Genomic DNA, 22,920 nt, shown 5'->3' with positions numbered 1-22,920 from the left:
TCAGAAAGGTTAATCATGTATAAAGTGATTCAAGCGGACGATCAAACAGAAGACTCGTTCCTGTGCAATAAGAAAAATAAAGTTGACCCTTTTGCGGATGAATGCTGGCAGGATCACAAGAACCATGAAAGGTTAAATGCAAACTGAAGCAAAAAACAAAATGGGGTGTTCTGGCCCTCGATACTTTGGAAATCACAGGCATTTGAGATACCCCACATTTAGCTCAGTCCACTTGCTGAGCTCGAAATGCTCACAGCATTTGGGTTCCAAAGATACAGGGCATTCTGCAGCAGATGTGCAAAAAGACAAATTCCCAAGAGTTTGTAGGAAAAGGAGAAATTATATGAACAGCCAGCCAGTTTGAGGCTTAATGTTCTCTTACAAGTAGAAAAATAAAAACCAGATATATTAACATGCAGCCTTGGCTAGCCTCAGACTAGAGCAGACCCTGGCAAGGGGGTTTAACTGCAGGTGCAATTCTTAAAAATCCTTTTCTGGGGAGAATCCCTTTGATTTCCCCATACCTTGACATGCATAAGACTGCTGCATAGGCGCGAGTCCCTCTAAATAGCGGGTCTTCCCATAAGAGCTGCATGGCATCCAATTGGAGAACAAGATACATTCTCAGGCTTTGCAGTGGTTGTATACAAAAAACACCACAATTAGCATTTAGCACAAGGTAACAACGCGTTCCAGATAAACACAGGCATTTCAAAACTGAACTGGATACAAACCCCAGGGGGCTGGGTCAGAATGGGCTTAAAGGAAAGCTCCGGGAAGTGTAGAAACAGCACAGTTCAACACATGCAGCGCAGCATCATGCATTTATTGGACAAGCTTGATGTCGTCATTAGTTCAGCAATAGTTTTCACCACACTTAAGAGTGCCCGTGCCCCGTTTGCACGCAGCAATGTTGGAGCTGTTCATTTAACCTCGTTACTCACTCCTAGAAAACAAAAGCAAACGCTTTGATCACCTGCTTCTTTTGCGGAGGTCCTGAAAAATCGTTTCTGTGACTAAGAGGGTCTTATTCTTAATGACAGGTCCGGTTGATACATGTTCAGTCCAGCGTGAAATTTGAAGAGGAACTGACATCCGGGGGTAAACTGTCAAATATCGAGGAAATTTGGTGAAATCGGTGAAATTTGAAGAGGAAATTTGAAGAGGAACTGACATCCGGGGGTAAACTGTCAAATATCGGTGAAATTTGTGTTAGGTGATCACCAAAGGAATACATGCACAAGTCGCGTACCTAACATGGATCACGTACAGGAACTGGAAATTTAGGATAATTTAAAAAAAAAAAAGGGGAAGTGCAAAACTACTGCTGGGTGAATGATCCATAATGAATACTTTACCAGGTGAATTTCTGTCCACAAATTGTGTACAAGCAGCTTGCAATTATTTCCTTATTTATTCATTATTTGAAATTCTTTGCCAGATGATTCTTCACCTTAGCAATCGTTCTGCTCTGCTACACTTTGACAGGACATGGCAGTCGCATGGGGTGTTTCTTGCTTGCATGAGGATAATTCTTCAAAATCAGGTTTCTGGTGTGAATGCTCAGGTTAATGAAGGCCAAATTCTCTTCCTAGAAATACGCTCTGGAGTTCACTTAGGACCAATTCAGCGAAGCACGTACTTAAACAAGAAAGCCGGTAATCCTGGTAAAGTCAAGGGAGGCTTCTCAAGTTACGTGTTTACATACTTTGCTGAATTAAGGCTTCAGTGGACTTTACCAACAGTCTGGGCAGGAAGCCCCGGGACTATCTGCTGCCAGCAAGCACAAACTTCCAATGTGTGTCTGTTTGCAACTTCAGCCCGTGCATGCTGCAGTATTCACGCAGCCCTGCCAGGGATGAGAGATCGAAGGAGGTGGAAACCCTGCCATAGGTTTCACTGTATCTGACAATTATTCCTCAACCGTTTCTCTTCAGGATATCTTCACTGCTGGCTAATGACTTAGGCGTTTCAGCTAGAGTAGAGGCTGGTTTCCTTGTGCCTCATCCTTTCTTTCTACTTCAGCCCACAGTGCAGTTCGAGAGTCAGCATCCTGGCCTCTGCTGGCATGGAAGGCCCTCAGCAAGAGGGAAGGATGTGATCGATACCACAGCTCTCATGCACTGTAGCTTGCCAAGGGCTCTGCTGGGCACGAAAGTCAAGTATAACGTTGCTCTGTGATGATACAAACTTAGCCCGCGGCTGCTTAGCCTGGCTGCTGTAGGACGGCTCCAAAGATGTGGGAGGGTGTAACATTTTCCTCTGCGTATCAAGATTCCCGGGACAAACGCAGGTCCCTTGGGCAGCTTACCTATCTTCTATCAAGGTACCTGCCTGGCCTTCATCATGCTGGCATCCAGTTTTGGTTTCTAACACTTCACTTATGACATCACAATGACCATCATGGCAACTGAGAATGATGCCTTCATCACCAGATTATGCTGTTACGGAAGGATGAGGCAGGAGAGAGAGAGAAGAAAGATCCGTGACGCACAAAAGCTTGTAATAGACACGACTCTTGTCAATAATAGCGCGGGGAGCCCAGGAAATACCGGCCCAGAGGGGAGCCCTCATTTCTTTTCAAGCTGGCTTCAGTGTTGAGTAGTTTCTATTTTCAGAACCACTTAAAAGAATTATTCTTGCTCGCATCATTTTTCCAGGTATTCTATTGCCACGTAATCCTTACCAGGAGCAAACAAACGGCGGTCCATTCTTATTTCATTTCAGAAGTGGGTGAAATCATCAAGCTTTTTTTTTTCTGACCCCATGATTTTGATGGCACCTTCACAACAGCAGCTGGCGCAGAAGAGACGCGAGCTCCGCAGCAATAATACAGTCTCAACAGAGCATCGTTGTCCATGTTCTGCCACCTCCCGACTTCCCCGCTAGCAGTGCTGTAAGGTCAGTATCCAGTTTGTGTTGCAGGAGGTGATCCAGTGGGACACTCAGGATGCACTAGGAAAAAAGTCAAATGCCAAGTCAGCAGTTAAAGCTCCTGACTCGGCAGAACTGACATTCAGTCTCGGAAGGATCCCAGGCAGACTCTTGTCTTACAAGGCTTGCCGGGATTTTATTTTTTCCGACAAGAGAATTGGCATTGGCATCAAACATCTGCGACTCTGGAGGTAAAAATTCAACCATCAAGGTGACAGGCAAAGACCGAGGAGGAGGGAAACTAGGAAAAACATTACACATCAGAAACACTACGGGGGCAGGATCCATTAAAGTAAATACAGCAGAAAAGCGTAACCGATGGATGGGGACCCTATGCGATGAATGCACCGTTAATATTTTACCCTTTAGAGAGCAACCAGCAGGGCTTTATCCACATGTCCATGGCAAGACGCCTTGTGGATTTGTTTTGGTATTTTCCTGTCTTGTGGAGAGTTTTCATTCCCCTTCAGCGTTTACATATTGCTGGCTTTTGCATTCATTTTAATACTGGTTTACACTTTACTTGGCAGGCTGTTACTTTCCAGCCATTTATAGATTTGTCTGGTTATAACTGAGAAGATTTGACTAAGAAAAGGAGCAGATACAAGGAGGGTTGACGACAGTAAACATTTTTGCTCTCTCTTCCGCACGAGCACCTGCCAAAACCCCAGCCACGCTTTCTGATACACAAAACAATTCCGGCAGGAAGAAACATTTTGCTTTTAATTACTTGTATTCCTTCTCTTTGGAAACTGCTAACAGGTACTAGTCTAACTAGAGTGCTGATAAAATTACCCATGCTAGTAGAATACCAGCAGTAGTAAGACAAATCTAATTCAAAGCCCCTAATGAGACAGCCATCGCTCAATGAAATCATACAACTATCTTGCATCAAGGCGGTGTTGACCTATTGGACAGTGCCAGGGAGTTGACCCAAATCAAATGAAAAATTGCATTTTCTTCTGCAATGGCCTTAACCTACAGGGCAGGGCGTCTCTTTATCTAAGTAAGACAATGGGAGTTAACAGGAGTCTTACCACTAACTTCACTGAGACCAGTACAAGATATTTTAACTAAAAAATGAACAGCTATGGCTTTTTGAATTTACTATAAGAACAGAGTCATAACACCTTCTTGGCATGAATATATCACAACTCAGGCATGTCACTGGGCATACTGGGCCAGCTGGTGAACACCAAAACAGCTCATTTGATTCAGCTGACCTACTCACAAGTTTTAGCAGCTGGAGACCTGGCATATTTATGTGGTATACTGGGCAGATCTGTAGGGCTTAACAAGGTGATACACTGGAGTGTTGGATAGCCAAGCTGGAGCACTAATGTTTCATGGAGTCTATGTTATCATTATGGACTGAATGTCTGTGTTTGGTGTAATATGATACAGAGCTCCTTGGACTTTCTGGAGGCAACTGATTAAGTCATGCTCCAAATCTTGCTGAAAATCATGAATGGATTTATACTGAGGAAACTGAAATCTATTACAGGCAAACTTGTTATGGGCCACTAATGAAATGACCAATTTGTAGAGAGTCAGCACTAAGTACCACCCGTTTTTGATCACCATAGCGCCCCGAGGAATGACAAGGTTCAACGGTCACTAACTCCTCCAAGACCATTTTAGGCTGGACATAAGGAAAAACTTCTTTACTGTCCGAGCCCCCGAGGCCTGGAAAAGATGGCCGCCAGAGGTGGTGCAAACACCTATTCTGGACTCCTTTAAGAAGCATTTGGACACTTATCTTGCTGGGATCCTTTGACCTAGCTGACTTCCTGCCCTTGGTCCCGAGGTCCCTTCCAGCCCTAATGACTATGAAATCTATGAACCTGGCTTTCTTGCCTCTCATGCTTCAAAACAATGTGCGAAATCCTAGCTGCACAGAAGTGGATGGCCCAAGTCCAAGCCCAGGAACAGGATATCAATCAATGCCTTTGATGTCTCAGTGAAAAGTGGGTATCTCATGGCTTTTCACAGCATGCTGCTCATTGCACCAGGATACATTCAGCTGCATCTGTAACTGGCTTTTTCAATTCATTATAGGAGGTAAGTAACATGAATGTGGCAAACCAACAGTTTAAAGGAAAATGATTCATACTTCCACATAGTATGTGGCGATAGACTGGTTTGGGGTGAATGGGGCTGGGAAGGTTGACTTAAAATGTGCTTGTTCCTCATGAGGCTACCTTCTACCTTCTTCATAGAACTAAATTTTGGGAATTACCTCTTAAGAGATCTGGACATGACTTGCAAGCCTTACCAGTGCCGTGATCTCTGAACACTGTTTTCTAGGATGTCCAAGCACTTACTGTAGATTAGTAACAGTGGCCCTGTCTGTGTGATTTTTTTACTGGAAACTGGACATGGGAAATGCATGTACTTCAATAGCCAACACCAGGAGATTCTGCTTTGATTCGTGAACTCAGGGTGTGGGCATATTTTTTAAGTGGGAGCATCTTTATGGCACCTTAAGCATGCTCATGTCATTTCAGAGACCCTCCCTCTGCAGCTCCGCTCTGCTGATTTTTAGTCTGATCCTGTAGCCCTGAGTCCTCATAAGGATTAATAATACTTATACATCTATCATGTTGGATATGAGAATCTCAACAGAGTTGGGCACAGATCATTGTCCCCATTTTACAACAGGGGAGGCTGAGGGCCAGAGAAACTAAAGCCAAAATGTTCTGAAGTGGCTTTGGATTTTTGTTGCCCCAATTTCTGGAGACACTAAAAAAAAATCAGTGGCCACATTTGAAGATTTGGCTATAAGTTTCCCAAGGAAAGAAAAATGAGTCAGTAGCAGAGATGGGAACACAACTCAGGCTCTCTGCACTCCCAGCTGGCAGAGCACAGGGCCTTCAGATGGGATTACCACGCAGTATCAGGACTGCTGAAAGGGGTAAGAGCTGCAGGCTTAGACCTCATGTCATTCCCTGTGCTGAACCGCGGTCTGTTCCTGAACGGCACTGTGTACCTGCCTCTCCCGTTGAAGTCTATGGATGCTGCAGGTTCACAGCACTACATGCTGAATCAAGCCGTTGAGGAGCTGTTTTCCAGTTGGTTGCCACTAACCCTCAGCACGGTCTCCACAGACATGAACAAATTACAGTGAGTTAAAAGGGAGCGGGGGCGTATAATACATCAACTGCTTTGTAGTTACTATCCAGGAGCCAGCTCTTACTTCACAGTAAGTGAAAATAAATCAGGCCAAATTGCCCCTCAGTCAAGCGAGACTAAAGTACCACAGTTTAGCTTCTGATTGCTGTGGGCTAAGAGCAGGCATGGAGTGGGCCAAAACAGGAGGAATTCTCCCCACTGACCTCACTGCAAGGTGGCTGTCCTTACTGTAAGAAGAAGGGGAGGGAAAGCAGTTTGGTTTTGTGTAAGAAATAACAGTGCTGCCAAACCCAGACAATTTGCAACCCAGTCCTAGTATTAGAAATGGCATGCCTTGGAAACCCCCCTGTTTGGTAAGGTTAATATACTTCTTTACCTACACAAATTACCTATCCCTCAACAAATGGGAAGGAGGGATGTGACTGGAAGTACTGGTTAAAAGAAAAAAAATCTAATGCTCAAAAATCCTCTCTATTTAAATTATCCAGTTGAGACTTTTTAGTTAAAAAAATACAACAGATACTGTTACCTACACTAAGAAGAGAGTAAATCACTGGAGAAAAGAATGAGTGTCCATTAGGTTTAACATTGCTAGACTCATATATACAGCACCAGAGACTGTAAAGATCCATCCCCCCACGGAGTCATTGCAGTTTGTGATAAATGAAACATTTCAGAATTGCAGTATAAAATATGGCCATAAAAAAATCTTCTTTCTTCTAGTCCTTCGTTGAGTGCACAATGCAAGATGAGATCGCTCGGAGTAGATGCCCACATGCCGCTTCTGTCTCTACGCTCCTGCGCTGGTCACTTGCTGCCTGTGTGCACTGTTGTTACTGTGGTCGGTCTGGGTCTCCGTTCTCCTCCTACTGCGGAAATGCCTGAAGAAGCAGATGAAACAAAACTACAGAGAGTGGATGGGGACATACCTAAAAGGAAAGCCAGAAACACTGATGAGCACGTGGGTAGAGTGAGCAAGAAATGAATGCGAACGTAACACTGATTTCCAAACGGCGTTTCCCTAAAAGCCTTTCATAGATTTCATAGACATTAGGGCTGGAAGGGACCTCGGGAGATCATCGAGTCCAGCCCCCTGCCCAAAGGGCAGGAAGTCAGCTGGGGTCACAAAGCAAAGACAGAACAGCTTGTGGAAATACAACAAGCTGCATAGTTTTCTATCCTTCCCACTGTGATGAATCCAGCAGGGACCTATTCATTCCTCTTTTTCATATGCAGGTCCTCCTATGGACACCAGTGGGAGTTTTAGGCATGGATCATAGAGTAGTTTCTTACTACACATCACACAAACTCTGATGGTGACTACAGATGCTGACAGCCAGAGGCCCACGTGGCAGTCTTCTTGTGACTGGCTCTGTGCAGAATTATCTCACACTGCAAACAGGTGTACAACACTGAGAACACGAGCTGTGCTCTGGAAACGGCCAGAGTTACTTAGACTTGCACGCGCGCACACACACACACATACTTACTGATGTGTACTCTATGCAGTTTTAACACATCACCTCTAATCTGACCTACTCTTTTCACACAAGTATAAGATAACTAAGATATATCTTGGCAAAACATAGTCTCAGGCTAATATCATGTCCACCACCACCTGTGAGCTCGAAACAGCTGTGCTGAAACACTTACAGGATCAATAGTTATTAAATCATCCTAAATCATTGCAGGGGGCTGGTATAATTTGTGCCAGCATTAAATTTAATGGTAAAGGTATGATGGAGTATCAAATATTTTAACAGTGGCAGCAGTTGCTTTCTGGAAGCTGCTGTGAATTCACAGCTGCTTGCTCCTTTGAGGGCTGCCACCAGTATCAGAAGATAGGGACTAAACGCCATGCCTGTTCTGTCCTTACGCGCTTGTAAACAAGTCCTTCTCAAGGCTCAGTCGTGGCATCTGTATCACCATGTACCAGATTTCTTTGACTTCCATCCCCCGCTATATGACGGAAAATAGTCAGGGCACAACAGAACCTGTACAGCACTCCAGCAGCGACTTGACTACGGAGGCATTGTTTGATGCAAGACCAGTCAGTAAGCTGAAGAGAGATTGATGGGGTTTCAGTGTGAGGCAATGAACTGAAGCTGGAAAAAAACAGCCCGCATTTTCCTCTTGGAGTGAGAAGCATTCACTTCAGTGGAGCTACTCCTGCAGCACAGGAGGGCAAGCAAGAGCCTGTGATTCAGGAAGGACGTGTGTGTTCGTCTGTCACTAACTGAGTGTGGGACCAGAGACGAGTCATTTGCACCGATTTACACCTGCCAGGTACTTTTCCTTTACAATAACTTGTTTCCCCACATAAACTAATGAGAAAGGAGGAGCCAGGAAAGGGACCCTCAGAGATATTCCCTTTCCCAACAAATAGGTGATCTACATGTATCTGATGCATATCCTATTTCCCAGGGTACAAGAGGCACCTCTGTAAAAAAAACACAAGGCCCCCCCCAAAAAAGTATAATATTGTGAGGAAAAGGTTTTTAACATAAATTCAACTGAATTTTGGTCAGCCTTAATTACAATGATTTCAGTTACTTTCTATTACTGAGCCTCAGGATGTAGCACACCTTAATTTACACCTCCCTTTTCAGGAAATAAAAAGTGCCTAGTACACTGGAAAGCACGGTAAACCCTCTCTTATTTTCCTTGTAATTGTTTTGCAGGCCAGGGTTTCCAGACATCTCCTTGGGGTCTTTAGCATCAGCTGCAGTAGTCTCCCCTAACTCTTCTGCTTAACTGATTTTTTACAAAAAATGGAAGTTCTTGCTAACGAGCTCTCTCTTTGGGTTTGGTGCATGCTGAGGAATCCAGCAGTTATTTTCTACCTTAAGTTCAGATGGCATTAAAAATACCCAGCTCAGCATATCTGGCCACCCTTAACTTCATTCTGCAGCATTCAACCACTAGATACTGCATGGGCACATCTGAGCACTTGCACCAGTGTATGTGGGCTTTGTTCTTGGTCTCCTTTCCTGAAACCAAGAGATTCTCCATTATACTAATAAAAACTACTTCAGAACGGAGGCAGTGATAGATTAGCCTTCTGGAGCTCTGGCCGTACACATTCACATGCTGTTCTCGAATCAAATTTTCATCCAGGCTGTCTCCAGCACTGGGCTGCTGACTGCCACCCATGGCAAGGATGCTCTAGGTCCCCAGCAGAAGCAATCTGGCATCACATCACTCATACGGAGGCAACAGTTGTGGGATCCAAGAAGGCCACTGGAGAAAGAGCCCGCTTTCCTGGAAACTGCTGGAAGATCTGTACTGGACTATTCCTGGCAAGGAGGTTATTAATGCAATATACTTCAGTCAGCAAATACAACCTCAGTCAAGTGAACCAAACACCATTGCACGGTGCTGTAGAAAAAGCCAATTAAACCACCAGTGAACCCGAGCAGGAAGTGTCAGTTCAATAAGCTTTTAGCATACCTAGTCTGTTCCACAGTCTGATACCCAGCTGGCCATGCAGTGTTTGGCCCCCATGTCTGTGGCTCTCATGGCCATTTGGCTCCTAGCTGCCTGGAAGTTGGACAGCCCTTGTCTAAATACATGCAGGCCTGATCTACACAGGGTGACTGCGGATTGATGAGCAGTTCCCAGTTAGGAGTGGGCCACAGCCTCGCTCCGCTCTCGTGTACTCACAATCTTTCCTGGCTGTTCCGTCGGATCGCGGGTTGGTCAGGCTGAGGGTGTTTGACACACCTGCGTTTGAACTGTCCAGGCTACTGCCGAGATGTAACCTTCTCATGTGTCTCACGACTGCTGTGGCGTTGAACGCTTGCTGGAAAAGAAAAAAGCACAGAATCACTCTGTTGTCAATTTTATTCTGTTTATTCGCAGTTGCTGTTCTGATTTCACAAGTTTCTGTTTTGTAAACTGGAAAGACTTTCTCAGGTCTTGAGCTTATATCTTTTATCCCCATTGAGGAGGGCTTAGGAGCCCACCGTGGGCCCCTCTGTGCCAACTGACAAAGGATATGCATTGCCATAGTTCCCAACTGCGGTGTTGCCTCTTCAGCTCCAATTATACCAGCTCAAGCTTTTAATTGTGCACACACCTGGTTCAGTCCTCGGTGTCCATCATACCTATAAACGTGAGTAGTATGACTGCCTAAACTGCGGAGCCCCAATTTGTGGCTGTAGTCACTGAATGTACAGCAATGCAGCAGCTGTTTTTATTAGTGCTAGGGGTGCACTGATAAATATTTTCTTGGCCAATACTGACAGCCACTTATTAACCAGCCATATTGGCCGATACCTATTCAATAACTGATTTGGTTACATGTGATGCTGAAGGTGGATGGAGAGTGCCAAAGAAAAGAAAGGTTTAAAAATGTACTGACATAAATAAATCTTTTTTTCTGGCATGCCCCAGCAGCCTCTCAGGTCATATGCATCAGTGTCCCAGCACTTAAAAATGGCAGCGGGGTGCCTGAACTAAAGCTCAGGGACACTTTTAAGTGTGGCAGAGCCAAGCGGGGTGAAGGCAGATGAAGGCTGCCAGCTGTAGGCTCATGGCTTTCTGCTCTGCTGCCTTTTACTTCAGGAGCCCTGCACTGGCCACGTGCCCCCTGCCCACCCAGCAGCTGGGACACAACTCGCTACCCCCACTGCTGCTGGGTGGGCAGGGGGCACACGGCCAATGCAGGGCTCCCGGGGAAAAGGCAGAGCGGAGAGCCCCAAGCCCACAGCAAGCATGCTGCATCCACCCCATGCACAAATCTGGGGGGGCACGTGCCCCACCCCCCAACAGGTGCACACAATAGTGGGGAGCCACCCCTCAGGCCCCCTGGACAAGCTGCCCATGGCTTTGTCCTGATCCCCGCCCTGGCCCTGGAGAGCACCACTAGTCCCAGCCCCAGCCTCAGCCCCTGCCCCACTCCATTCCTTAACTTGGGGGCCTCTATCTGCCCCCCCCACGCCCCTTTCCTCTCCCATGCCCGTTTCCTTCTGTAGACTTACCTGCATGGAGCTGCTCTCCATGTTGCCCAGCTGTATTTCTGGCCATGTGCACATGGGCAGCACCCCCTGTGTCCCGCTCTCGCAGCCCCAAACAGGACCCCTTGCAGCTAGAATGCTGCCCACCTGCAAGGGGAAACCTGCCATTTCCCGAAGGAACTCAGGCATTCAGGGGCCCTGACCTCATGGGTGAGAGGGAACCCAAGTGTCCAGGGGCCCCAGTCAGAAGGCATAATTAATTATATGTATAGAAGAACATTATTGGCTACAATGGCCAAAAAAAGCTGATAGCCAATAATGTAAATTTCTCTTTTATTGGTGTGGATCCGATATGCAGCTGATATATCGGTGTACCTCTAGTACGTGCTTTCCAGTGTAACCCCTGTGCAGAAGTCACTTACTCTCCATTTGCTCTTTGCGAAGTTCTTTCGGATCTGAGCACTGACTGACTCATGGATATTTTTACTGAGGGCGGTGTCACCAGCAATCCTGAAACAAAAACATCGTATTAAAAAAATGCTTTGCTCTAAAATAGTCTCTCATGCCTCTCACTGTATAAAAGTCATCAGAGGGACCAGTGTGTGAAGCATGATTGTTTATGCAGTGAAATGATGGTCTCACATGCATTAGGCTTTTTGCCTCAAATTTCCCACTGTTGTCAGCACTGGCAGCAACGCGAGAAAATCTGGGGCAATAAAACCTAGCACAGACCAGGTCTGTTGGTCTGACAGCTGCAAACAAGCTTGACCTCTCTGGGTGTGTGGCTGCTTTCTATCATCCTTACTGTCCTATCTGAAATCACTCCACTTCTTTTTCTTCTACAGATTCAGTTTTAACATCAACATGTTGAGACTAGCTTTAGCCTCAAGATGGGCAGCAGTTTCCAAAACACTCCAACCTGTCTGAATTATGTTTGTCTTGGAGATTTTCATGCCACGCTGAACCATACATAGCTGTTTGCCATAACGAACGTACATTTACAACAAAGCAGACACACTGATTCTCTGACTACAAGCTGCACAAGATAGTTCAACCTCAACAAAACACAGTCTTAAAAAAAATGTTCCAACTCTCGTGCCAATAATTCATTTTTGCAGAAAGGGACAAATTTGACCCTGCTGCAGTCCAAGTGATTGCACTGGAGGACTGCTCTAGCAGTAACCGTAGAAGCCGGTGGTTTTTATGCCATCTGTCAGGGACACTTTCTTTGCACCCCTCGCCCATGTAATGTGACCGCAGTCAGGAAGCAAAGGCCTCTCTTCTAGCAAGGGAATGTGGCAGAAACGTGAGGGAGCAAGTTGTAACACTCCCCAAGTTTCTTGGAAGCCAAATGACGTTGCAGAGAAACCGGAGAGGCTGATAACTTTCACACTGATGCATCTGACAGACCTGGAGACATCAGAGAGAGAAAATACTTCCCTAGTGAGAGCCCGAAGGGGACTGCAAACTGCTCGGCAAAGTCATGCAGAAATTTCAAGCACATGGTGCACCCAAGAAGAAAGTCTCTTGTGAAAAAGGTACAGTTTGCTGACAAGATACCAGCTGGGACGACTGAGCGCTATGTGACAAAGCTCAAATGTGCAAACTGGAGCAAATCAATGAACAAAGAATGAGAGACCACATTTTTAGTCTAGTAACTGATAATCAGGGAAAGGCAAAGTTGTGAAATCCCCTGGTGCCTTTTCTGCACCTTCCATTTAATATATATTGGATAAATAGAGGGAGGGATCTGACACTAGGGCCCCCTCCCTACCAGGGTCATACCCACCAAGCTGAGCCCCTCTCCATCTGCTTGCTCTTTTGCTCCTGGTCCCATGGGTCTTTCTCTCTTGGCCTCCCAGGGGATCAGCTTCAAGAAAAAGGCTGTTGGCATTGGCTGGGTGGTGAGCGCACAGTGCTGAGATGCAGGTTCAAACCCCTTCTCTCTGTGAAAGGGACCTAGAAAGCAGATCTACAGCTGCCCAGGCAAGGTGAATATATTGGTCTAAAAGGAGGAAAGTTTCCTTCCAGTCATGGTTTTTCTGATTGAATTCTGGAATTGGCACAACATGATTTGTGCGCCCAGGTGATCTTATTCTGTCCTATTCTGCCCCCAAAAAATATGAAGTGTAGTGTGCAGCCTTCTGAGCATGTTCAAAAGGGAACCATGAGATGACTATAACTATGCAAGTGCAGAGGGAACCCAAAGACTGCAAAGGTGCCCAAACCTGCATTTACTCAGCTAGGTAAGTGCTACTTGAGGGTGTAAAAGTGAAATAGGATTTAGCCCTCTGTTTTTCTGTGCTTTTCTGTAAAATCAGCTTACCAACACTTCCCTATCTTCCCGGGAAGATTATTTAAGAGTGTAAGGTCCTCAGTCACCATAATGAGGAGGCCCATAGAAAAATCTAAGGCAGCAATTCTCAACCAAGGGACCACAACACCTTTGGGTACCATGAGATCCCTTTAAAGGGTGCGGTACAATATTAGCATTGTCAGGTGTGCAAACACTTATGCATGGTTCACAAGGTAAACACAGAGATGTCAAATAGGAATCCAGAGAGTCCAAAACACTCTGCCCTGCTGTGGTCTTTTTGAGTCCTTTGCAACAGAAGAAATGCTCTATTATTTTTCCACAGTCAAAAAATGAATGAAAGCTAAAAGCTGGCATTTTTGAGAGAGGCCTTGAGTCTAATAAAGGTTGAGAACCACTGCTCTAAGATATTTTTAAGAGCACATGCAACCATTTTGAGTAATTAACTCAGACCAGAATGATATAACTGCAATACCACCACCACTGTGTGCCTACGTAGTACCTTCCAGCTGGAGGATCTCAACTACTCATGCGCTGCATTGTTCAGGAACAAAAAAATCTTAGGTTAAAAAATAAAACCCATTCTGGAATAAAGCATGATCTTACAGTGTGCTGAGCATCACAAGCAACTGGGTGGGAATTGACTGGCTTAAGCTAAGGATGTCAAATATGGTCCGTAGGCTGGAACTGGCCCACAGAGCCCCATATTCTGTCCCCAGTGGTGCCCCACTGACCCTGCTAGGGAGGGCTGTGTGGCTAGATGAGTTTGAGGCTCTGGATTTTAAACTTTTGATGCTTCGTTATTGATTTGCACTGACTGAGAGATTTTAGAGCATGACAGCTTTTGGATGGACCGTGGCATCACGTTTGTCTTTAGTCCAGTTGTGAGTAGATAAGGGTCCACGTTCTAAGTGGTATGAACTGAAATCTCTGTTGACATGTTTAGAGCAATGGTTGGGGACTGCAGGAGCCTGGAAGAGTGAACTCTTCCTACAGGGGTCAGGTAAGGAGCCCACTCACAGGGCTGCAGGCAGAAGCTTGTTTTGTGGAAACAGGCAAGGCTCCAGCAAGTCTGACATTTTCCGTAAGAGCTCAGGGCCTGATCCTCCAAGGTGCTAAGCTCACAATGGGCCTATCTACATGTGTAGTTATGTGTTCCTAACCTTCATGCACCTTTGTTTAAGGTGCATTAACCTTCATGCACCTTTGTTTAAGGTGCATTAAGGTAATTTAGGCATGCGTCTACCTTTAGATGTGCTAATGCACATTAAATTTTAGGCTGGCATTAGTTAAGTCGCATTAACCCACGTGTAGCCATGCTAATGCACATTAACACAGTGTGCATCCACTGATGCATACCACGCTACTGCCATTAAGCATCTACTTGTGGATTAACGTGACTTAGTTATGTCAGCTTAAATTTGGTACCTGCTTTAAGCCAGTATTAAATTTAGGTGGGCTTAACCTAAAGTCACCATTTTTGGGTGGATGAATGGCATGCACATGTGGACACGTGCCCTTAATGCACCTTAAAAATGGCAATTTTAGGCTAATCCCACTTAAAAGGGCCATGTATAGACAAGCCCAGTGTGTCCAGAGGGTGCTCAGTCTTGCAGGACTGTGCACCCATGCCAGATTCTGACAGCCTTCTTAATGAATGGCCCCTTCTTCCATGAGTAATTCCATTGACACATATTATATGGGACTACACATCGCAGGGCACGGATAACAGAACGGGGCACCAAACTTGCAGAAGGAATCTTATCTCATGATCAGGTCTTACGGCAGGTCAACACCACAGTGGTGATACCCAGGACATACCTGAGCACACTCCAACATCCTGCAGACCCGCTCCTGTCTGCATGCTCCCAACCTGGAAATAAACTGGCCCAGCTGCTCTGGAGTTGTTCTTAGCAGTTGCTCTCAGGCAGGCTGAGGTGTGAACAGCAGCCCTGGAGGGATATCTCAGAGTGGACTCGGTGATGCATTTCCAGGTTTGGAGGATATGAATGGAAGCGGAGGTGGGGCACAGGGAGGAACACCTTAGCAGGGATGCACTGTCGCTGCAGTTTATTTTATCTAAACCAATTTTTTTTACCCACCTACCTCTCAGTTTGCTTTCTATAATCTCTCTCACTCTAGTGTTCTCAAGCTTTAAAGGAACTTCCAACGAAGACAAAACACATTCATTCCTTTTGGATCATTCTTCACTAACATACTGCAAAGCATATGTTCCTTTGGCTCTGCGTCTTCCCTGCCCGCAATAGCAGTCAGACCCTTTCATCTGGTATTATTTTCAGAACCCTCATACTTACTGAAGACAGCCAATTCAAACCTTCTGCTGGCCAACTCGTACTTGCAAATACTCCTCAGTATGATGACAGGAAACATGGCGTTAGCTGTGATGGATAATGCTGAAGGAGCGTAACTGTTCTGGTTATGTATATATTATAGATACACACATACATACAGCACCAGCAATGCTCCAAAATAAATAGAGTGCAGGGATGAGCCAGATAAGAGACTGATTGAATATTGTAAATAGCACCAGTTCCCTTCAGGGAGCCTTTTCACACTTCAAACAACACTGTCTGAGAACAGAGCTCTTTATAAACAATTTTCCTTTGCTTGAGGGAAGTTATTATCTGGGTAGTACATCGTGGCGCACCATAAACACTCAGTGGCACTAATGCAATTTCCAGTGGTCCAGTGGATCCCCAACAGACCCCCAAATTCTGGATAGGAATAAGGAAAATCGGGATACAGAATATTTTCCTGCTCTGGTTTATCTGACTTTGGTACAAACCTCCCACAAATGTGCTATCTCTGAGTACCTCCCAACACCAATCTTAATAACGATTACTTAATCTGAAGAAAAGAAGGCTGAGGAGGGCTTTGATGACAGTCTTCAAATCCCTGAAGGGAGATTATAAAGAGGATGGAGATTGATTTTTCTCTGTGGCTGTAGGGGACGGGACCAGGAGCAATGGCCTCAAAGAGCAGCAGAGGAAATTTGGGTTGATGATTAGGAAGAGTGTTTTGACTCTGCTGGTGGTCAAGCGTTGGAACAGGCTGCCGAGAGAAGTTGGGGAAACTCCACCCCTGGAAGTTTTCAAGAGTAGGTTAGACAGACACTTGGCTGGGATGGCTCCGTCCGGGATGATCCTGCCTTGAGCACGGGGCTGAACAAGATGACCTCACAAGGTCCCTCCCAGCCCCATTTTCCTATGATCCTACCTCATACCAACAGCGATGACTTCAGCATGAAGCACAAAGACACAGCCAACGGTGATGACACCCCCCGCTCTACGTAAACAGTCCCAGAAGTGGGAAATGTGGGTTCTGGGCCCTCAGCCTGAGACGAATTAAATCTGTATCTCTCACCTCCCAGGAGATGGTCTCAACCACTAAGTCAGAGGTACTCAAGCTTTTGACTCTGCCAGGATCAGGCCCACGGGGCCTCAGCTGCCCCTGCTCACCAGGGTTAGGTCCTGGGGCTGCTCCCATGGACTGGGATCCACTGCTGCCCCTGTGTACTGAGACTGGGACCTGGCAGCCTGTGCTGCCTCCACTCAGCCCTATGCATCAGGGTCATCCTCCAATCTAGCCCACAGGACCCGCAGCTCCTTAAGGGTTTGGAAATTTGATAGCGGGGGAGCAGTGCTACTGCCCGACACGGCACTGGGGTGGGGGTCAAGCCCCCACACTACGTGGCAGAACAGAAAGTGTGGCATCCGCTGCTCCTCCTGCTGAAGCAAGGCTTCTGGGCACCCAATCGTTCTGGAGTAGTGGGGACAGCAGAGCAAGAAAGAAGGAGTCTCGCTACGGGAGGTGTGCACTGGGATCCCTGCAAGCGGGGGCCGAGAATACAAGTCTCCCAGTTCCTGGGTGCATGAGTGGACACGCAGGCAATGGGGAAAAGGGCACCACCACCACCAGTAGGTTGAGCACCTGCCCTCTGGGTGCTCTGGATCCTGCGAGAACAGAGGCTCCTACTGCAGGAGTCCGGTGCCTAAGCTGGAGTTCAGCTGGACCCTGCGTTCAGAGCCCCTTGTTGGCTAGGTCAAGGGTCCTGCCTGACGAGAGCCTGGGGCTCTGGATCTCTCCCTGGAACCACCTCACTCTCTCCTTTGACACTATAGGGATCCCTAGAGGCCCGGCTCTTCCATTTGTATCACCCCTCTGGGGCAAATCTTCTAATTTTTAGGCATACAGAAACATAAATGGAAGCACCTATGAAGCCAATCTGGATCTGGTCCTTTCATAGATTTCTAGGGTTGGAAGGGACCTTGGAAGATCATTGAGTCCGGCCCCCTGCCCTGGGCAGGAAAGAGCGCTGGGGTCCGATGACCCCAGCCAGGTGTTTGTTCAGTCTCCTCTTAAAAACCTCCAGGGTGGGGGCGAGCACCACCTCCCCTGGAAGCCCATTCCAGATTCTGGTAACCCTTACCGTAAAGAAGTTCATCCTGATGCCTAATCTGATTCTGCTCTCCATCAGTCTGTGGTTGTTGTTTCTAGTTACTCCAAGGGGCGCCCCAGTAAACAGAGCATCTCCTATTCCTTGCGCCCCCCACAACGAATTTGTAGACAGCCAACCGATGCCCTCTCAGCCTTCTCTCATGGAGGCTGAAGAGATCCAGGTCCCTCGATCTCTCCTTGTAGGACCTTGCCCGCAGACCCCTAACCATACGAGTAGCCCTCCTCTGGACCCTCTCAAAGTTTTATCCACGTCCCTCTTGCAGCGCAGCGCCCAAAACTGGATGCAGTACTCCAGCTGCGGCCTCACCTGTGCCGCACAGAGGGGAAGAAATTCCTTTTTTTTCTTCTCTTACAAAGAATTTACAACATTAAAAAAAGTTAAAACCCAGACCCTCCTGGAAAATAAAAAATGAATCAAACCCACTCCAGTTAAAAGTTATAGGTTTGGAGTTCCCCACTGCAGGTACGGCCCCAGCCAAAAGCCCAGCCTCCTGGAACGGCCCTCGCTACCGCCATTCCCTGCGCTCGGCTTCCCTCGGCTCCCACGTTTCCCAGGCCCCCATGCGGCTGCAGCAGTTGGACCAGTTCTGCTTCATCCGGACTGGTTATTCAGTTACCGTCGGATTCATGCAGTGACTCGCCTGCCCCCCGGCTCCCACCCCAAGTTATACGCAGCCACTTCCAGAACATGGGGTATTTACACAGGTATATTAAAAATATGGACAGATGGATGGACATGCCCAACATTATGTTGTAAGTGTGTTGGCCCCAGGCTAGCCACCTAACCTAACAGGGCCAGCCTCTCTCTTTAAGAAACAGGTAGGTGATCTGCTGCCCTCCTCTCTGAACCATCTGATGGAGTCTGAGTTGAGACGACTTTGTATGATGGCACTGACTTTGATAGGAGTTTTGTGTATCCTGCAGCAGGAAAAATCAGGCCCTGGGGTTTCTCCCTCTTGCTTTTAATGGCTACAGTCTGAGCTATGTGGCTTAAGGTAGGACCAGAATGCTGCTGCGACAATATTTAATAAATGTAATTGCTGTCATTAATACGAGCATAGGAAACTTTAAAATGTATCAAACTGAAGCAAATTACACCCCCTCCTTCTTTTGTTACCCTCATTTTCCACATCACGCTGGAACAGTCGCAGTGGAATGACTAAACCGCACATTATACCCTTGCTGCACATCGTAAACAGTGAAAGCCTATGTGAAAGGTAGGCTGTAAAATAAATAGCCCTCACAAGAGACAGCATAAATCACCTGTAGCTTAATCTGGAGAAATCTGTGTAAATGGGCAGATTATGCAGTTTGGGGTGTAATCACCTCTACCAACAGGGCTTACATATTGAGCTGTTTCTGCTGCAATACTTCATGGCAATTATTAGCCTCCTTTTCTGCCAACTTTAAGTTTAACATGCAGTCTCCCTGCCAAAGCCATTTGATTATAAATAGAAAAACATTGCATAAATGTAGGCATATGAGAAGCAGATACAGAGCGGAAAAAAATGGGCCACCGGAATGAAGAGTTTTCATTCTTTTTGCCCCAATCCTGTACAAACCCTTAAGCCTGGCAGTATGTTCACCAAGCTCAATGAGACTGTTCAGCTGCCTACACAGACGACTCAAATCTTAGTATTTTGAAAGCTGAGGCCTTTGATTTTCCTAATGCCTTGGGATGTCTTAGAGAAAAGTGATGGTTAAAAATTACAGGTACACTTTTAAGTGACTTATTGGTCTGTGGAAACAGTATCAGAATAACTCAGTCTTTCTTATTGCCAGGTACTGGTCTCTTGCATAGGTAAATCATAGAGAAGTAGGGCTGCAAGGGACCTCCACAGGTCATCCCTAAACAAACCATTTCATACAAACCATAATCTAAACTCTACATAGGAGTATCATCGGCCCTGACACAAGACAGACCTACCACCATAACCTGTCACAGGTAAAGCAGGGGAACCACGGCAGCCAACGTCCCGCTTCTGTGAAACGTCGGCAATGTCCTCTCAAGAGATTCCAGGTAAAGTTCACGTCAACTGCTACACAGGAAGGGAAAACCCCCACAGTCCAGACCAATCTGACCATGGGGTAAAATTCCTTCCTGACCCCAAATACGGTGATCGGTCTGACCCTGAGCAGAGGGGTAAGACCTTCTAGCCAGGAACCTCCTGCTTTGTTCCCAGCAGGAGCACTGGTACAGCCCAGTCAAAGTCCCCAGCCTTGACTGTCACCAACACCTAATGCCTTTGAGGAAGGCTTAAAAACACCCTAATACACACAGCAGAAAGTATGGGGGGACAACCAGCAAAGCCCAGAAGCATGAGACATGCCTATAGCAGAACACAGGCACAGCTACGCCGAGATCATCCCCGCCCAGTGCCTGTCCAACCCCTTCTTGAACACCTCCAGTGATGGAGAGTCCACAACTTCCCCAGGCGGTCTCTTGCACTGCCTCGCTACTCTCACAGAGTGAAGATGTCCAGACGTCCAATCTAAACGTACTTTGCTGCAACTTCAAGCTAATGGTCCACGTCCTCGTCTTTGCAGCAAGACAGTAGAGGTGCTTTCCCTCTTCTGCAGGACAGCCCCTTAAGTATTTGAAGAGCGCTTCTTTAGGACAGCCTTGTATCACGTATCAAGTATCATGTCCCCTCTTAAGTGCCTTTTCCACAAGCTAAACATGCTACCTCCTTCAGCCTTTTCTCATGACTGGTCTTGCCCTTGAGCATTTTTATTGCCCGCCTCTGGATGCTCTCAGACTCTCCACATCCTTTTAAAAATGTGAAGCCACAGGCTTCGTTTGACTCATTCATAGCTGGACATACAATATGTGGTCCACTCTTGACACTATACAAATGATAAATAATTAGTATAACAGATGAGATGTTTCCATGCAATGGCATTTCCCTGACTTTTATCTTTGCCAGGGGTGGGGACCTAAAATGACAGTCATGTGGAAAGTTTCATGCATTTCATGTGACGGCCCTCTTCCTAAGGGGGCTCAGGGCCCTCAGGCCCCCATGTATTCGGCATCTCTGTGGAGAGCTCAGATCTGCACACAGTGCACCAGATGAGGCCTAACCAGTGCTGAGCAGAGAGGCACTATCACCTCCCATGTCTTGCACCTAATGCTTCTATTGATTCATCCCAAAACCGCATTCAACTTTTGCGCAGCTGCATCGTCCTGCAGACTCGTATCGAGTCTGGACTATCAACACTTCCAAGTCCTTTTCCATAGTGCTGCCACCCAGCTAGGTGTCACCCATTTTATATTTGTGTTTTTGAACATTTCTCCCGAGGTATAGCACCTTGCATTTCTCCACAATAGATTAAAAATGCTTTTATTCATCATCATACAAAAACATGTTTTGTAAAATAGTTCTTTATTTGGAGAATTTCTGCCTAATTACTTGTGGCTGGTCCCAGAGACCTGTCCTTGTCAGAAAAACAGCAGGAAAATGCCATTGCATGGAGACATCTCATCTGTTATACTAATTATTTATCATTTGTATAGTGTCAAGAGTGGACCATATATCGTACGTCCAGCTATGAATGAGTCAAAACCTGGCCCCATTTAAGTCAATGATATGCCATTGACATTAAGGGACCCAGGATTATACTCTACCCCAAAAGCTTACAATCCGTATTGTGATAGATGATGCTCTACCTCTCAAATTCTTCTACAGACCCAATCCTTTAAATGTGAATTGATTTTTTCCTCATGTGAGAGTCCTATGAAGGGGCTGCTTACCAGGGTAAGTGCTCCTTATCAGAGTATGTCTACATCTATAAAACCTGCAGAAAAGCATCATTCATTCTGATGGGATCTTCATACAAAATCCTGGAATCATGCATGTCTTGATTCAGCACAACATTACCCTGAGAAGTAAGCACTGTCGCTTTAGAAGGTCAGTTTTCCAAATGAGCAGAGCCCTTAAAGTTGACTAAACATCTGAAAACTTACACAGACAAGTTTCTGGATCTCCCACTATAGTTGTTATTTTACATCATATTATGACTGCGTGGCACAATGGAAGATAAGGCCTCAGGAACAGACTCAGATTTCCATTCACAGAGTCCTGTAAATGTCCAGGCATTGGACACAATGATATGTTTCCTTCCAGTCACACAGACCTAACAGCTGAATTCCCAAAGGAAATCCAGAGACCTTGACATCATAAAGACTCTCCCTCTCCACTGTCAGGTAACTCAATAAATCAAGAGGCTACTGTCCCTTGCCTTCCAGCTGAAGGCAAGATTGCTTGTTGCAGGTTTGGAATAGCAGAAGAACAAGTGAAAACCCTAAATAGGAAGAAAGATTCACTTGGAGGATTGCTAGGCACAATCACAACACAACAGAGGAAGTCCCAAATAGGAGGCACAAAACAAGTGCATGTTTGGTTCATTCTAGACTGGCCCGGCTTCAATATCGGAAAGGCATGGTTTAGGTGCAGAGCCACTCAGTAAAGTGCATCGCTACCACCCTTATTTTAAGTTGAGGTAATAAAGTTTAGTTGAAGAGAGAGAGAAAAGGAGACTAAATGACTTACTCAAGAGCACACTGCCTGGGAAAGAACTTGGCCTGGAACACATCTCTTGACTTCACTTTACTCTGAGGCTCCCTCTTCCACCCTTGCTGCACTACCATGTACATGTTTAAGCTCTCAGCTGTGCTTTGCTATTAATGGCTCAGGGAGTGGGATGTCGGGTTGAGGGGGGAAGGAAGTTCATACTTTAAAACTTCCCTGCTGTGGGGAAAGACTGGATGACCAAGCACATAAATTAACATTTCTGTTGACTCTGCTTCTTGGGCTGAACCGTAAGTTGTGGTCCACATAGCTGGGAAGGGGCCTTATGAATAAATAAATGACGGACTTGTCAAGCCAGCCTGGCAGCAACAGAAATGGCTAAAAATGTATTTTTGTTTATTTTTAAGTGGAAGCTTGGATTCTGTGGAAAACATCAAATGTTATGGATCAGTCAATGATTTTCCACTGGCCTCCAGCCATGACATGCAAAATAAAAAGAAAAAAAAAGGAATGAAAACATTTTGTATCATTATGTTCCTGTCGGAGGACTCAAGAGCTCAAGATGCAGTTGCCA

The 22,920-nt window shown here is 46.1% G+C and overlaps 1 protein-coding gene across 2 annotated transcripts in view; it reads right to left on the bottom strand.

Moving 5' to 3' along the window:
- Nucleotides 1-22,920, bottom strand: part of CAMK1D (calcium/calmodulin dependent protein kinase ID) — a 329,871-nt gene that overhangs the window by 22,405 nt on the left and 284,546 nt on the right. Inside the window, exons 9-11 of one of the 2 annotated variants that reach the window (XM_090041794.1) lie at nucleotides 11,447-11,534; nucleotides 9,730-9,868; nucleotides 2,459-6,995 (exon numbers count right to left, since the gene is read on the bottom strand). In XM_090041794.1, coding sequence (XP_089897920.1) covers nucleotides 6,874-6,995; nucleotides 9,730-9,868; nucleotides 11,447-11,534 — 349 coding nt within the window. In that variant the 3' untranslated portion in view covers nucleotides 2,459-6,873. Of the gene's footprint in view, nucleotides 1-2,458; nucleotides 6,996-9,729; nucleotides 9,869-11,446; nucleotides 11,535-22,920 lie in introns of those variants that run through there. The other variant, XM_090041796.1, reaches the window with a different exon arrangement.

Source organism: Crocodylus siamensis, chromosome 4 (genome assembly GCF_052110815.1).
Source record: "Crocodylus siamensis isolate JL-2025a chromosome 4, ASM5211081v1, whole genome shotgun sequence".
NCBI classification, from domain to species: Eukaryota; Metazoa; Chordata; order Crocodylia; family Crocodylidae; genus Crocodylus; species Crocodylus siamensis.
The sequence above is the reverse complement of the archived record's forward strand: the minus strand, read 5'-3'. Positions and strand labels throughout refer to the sequence as shown.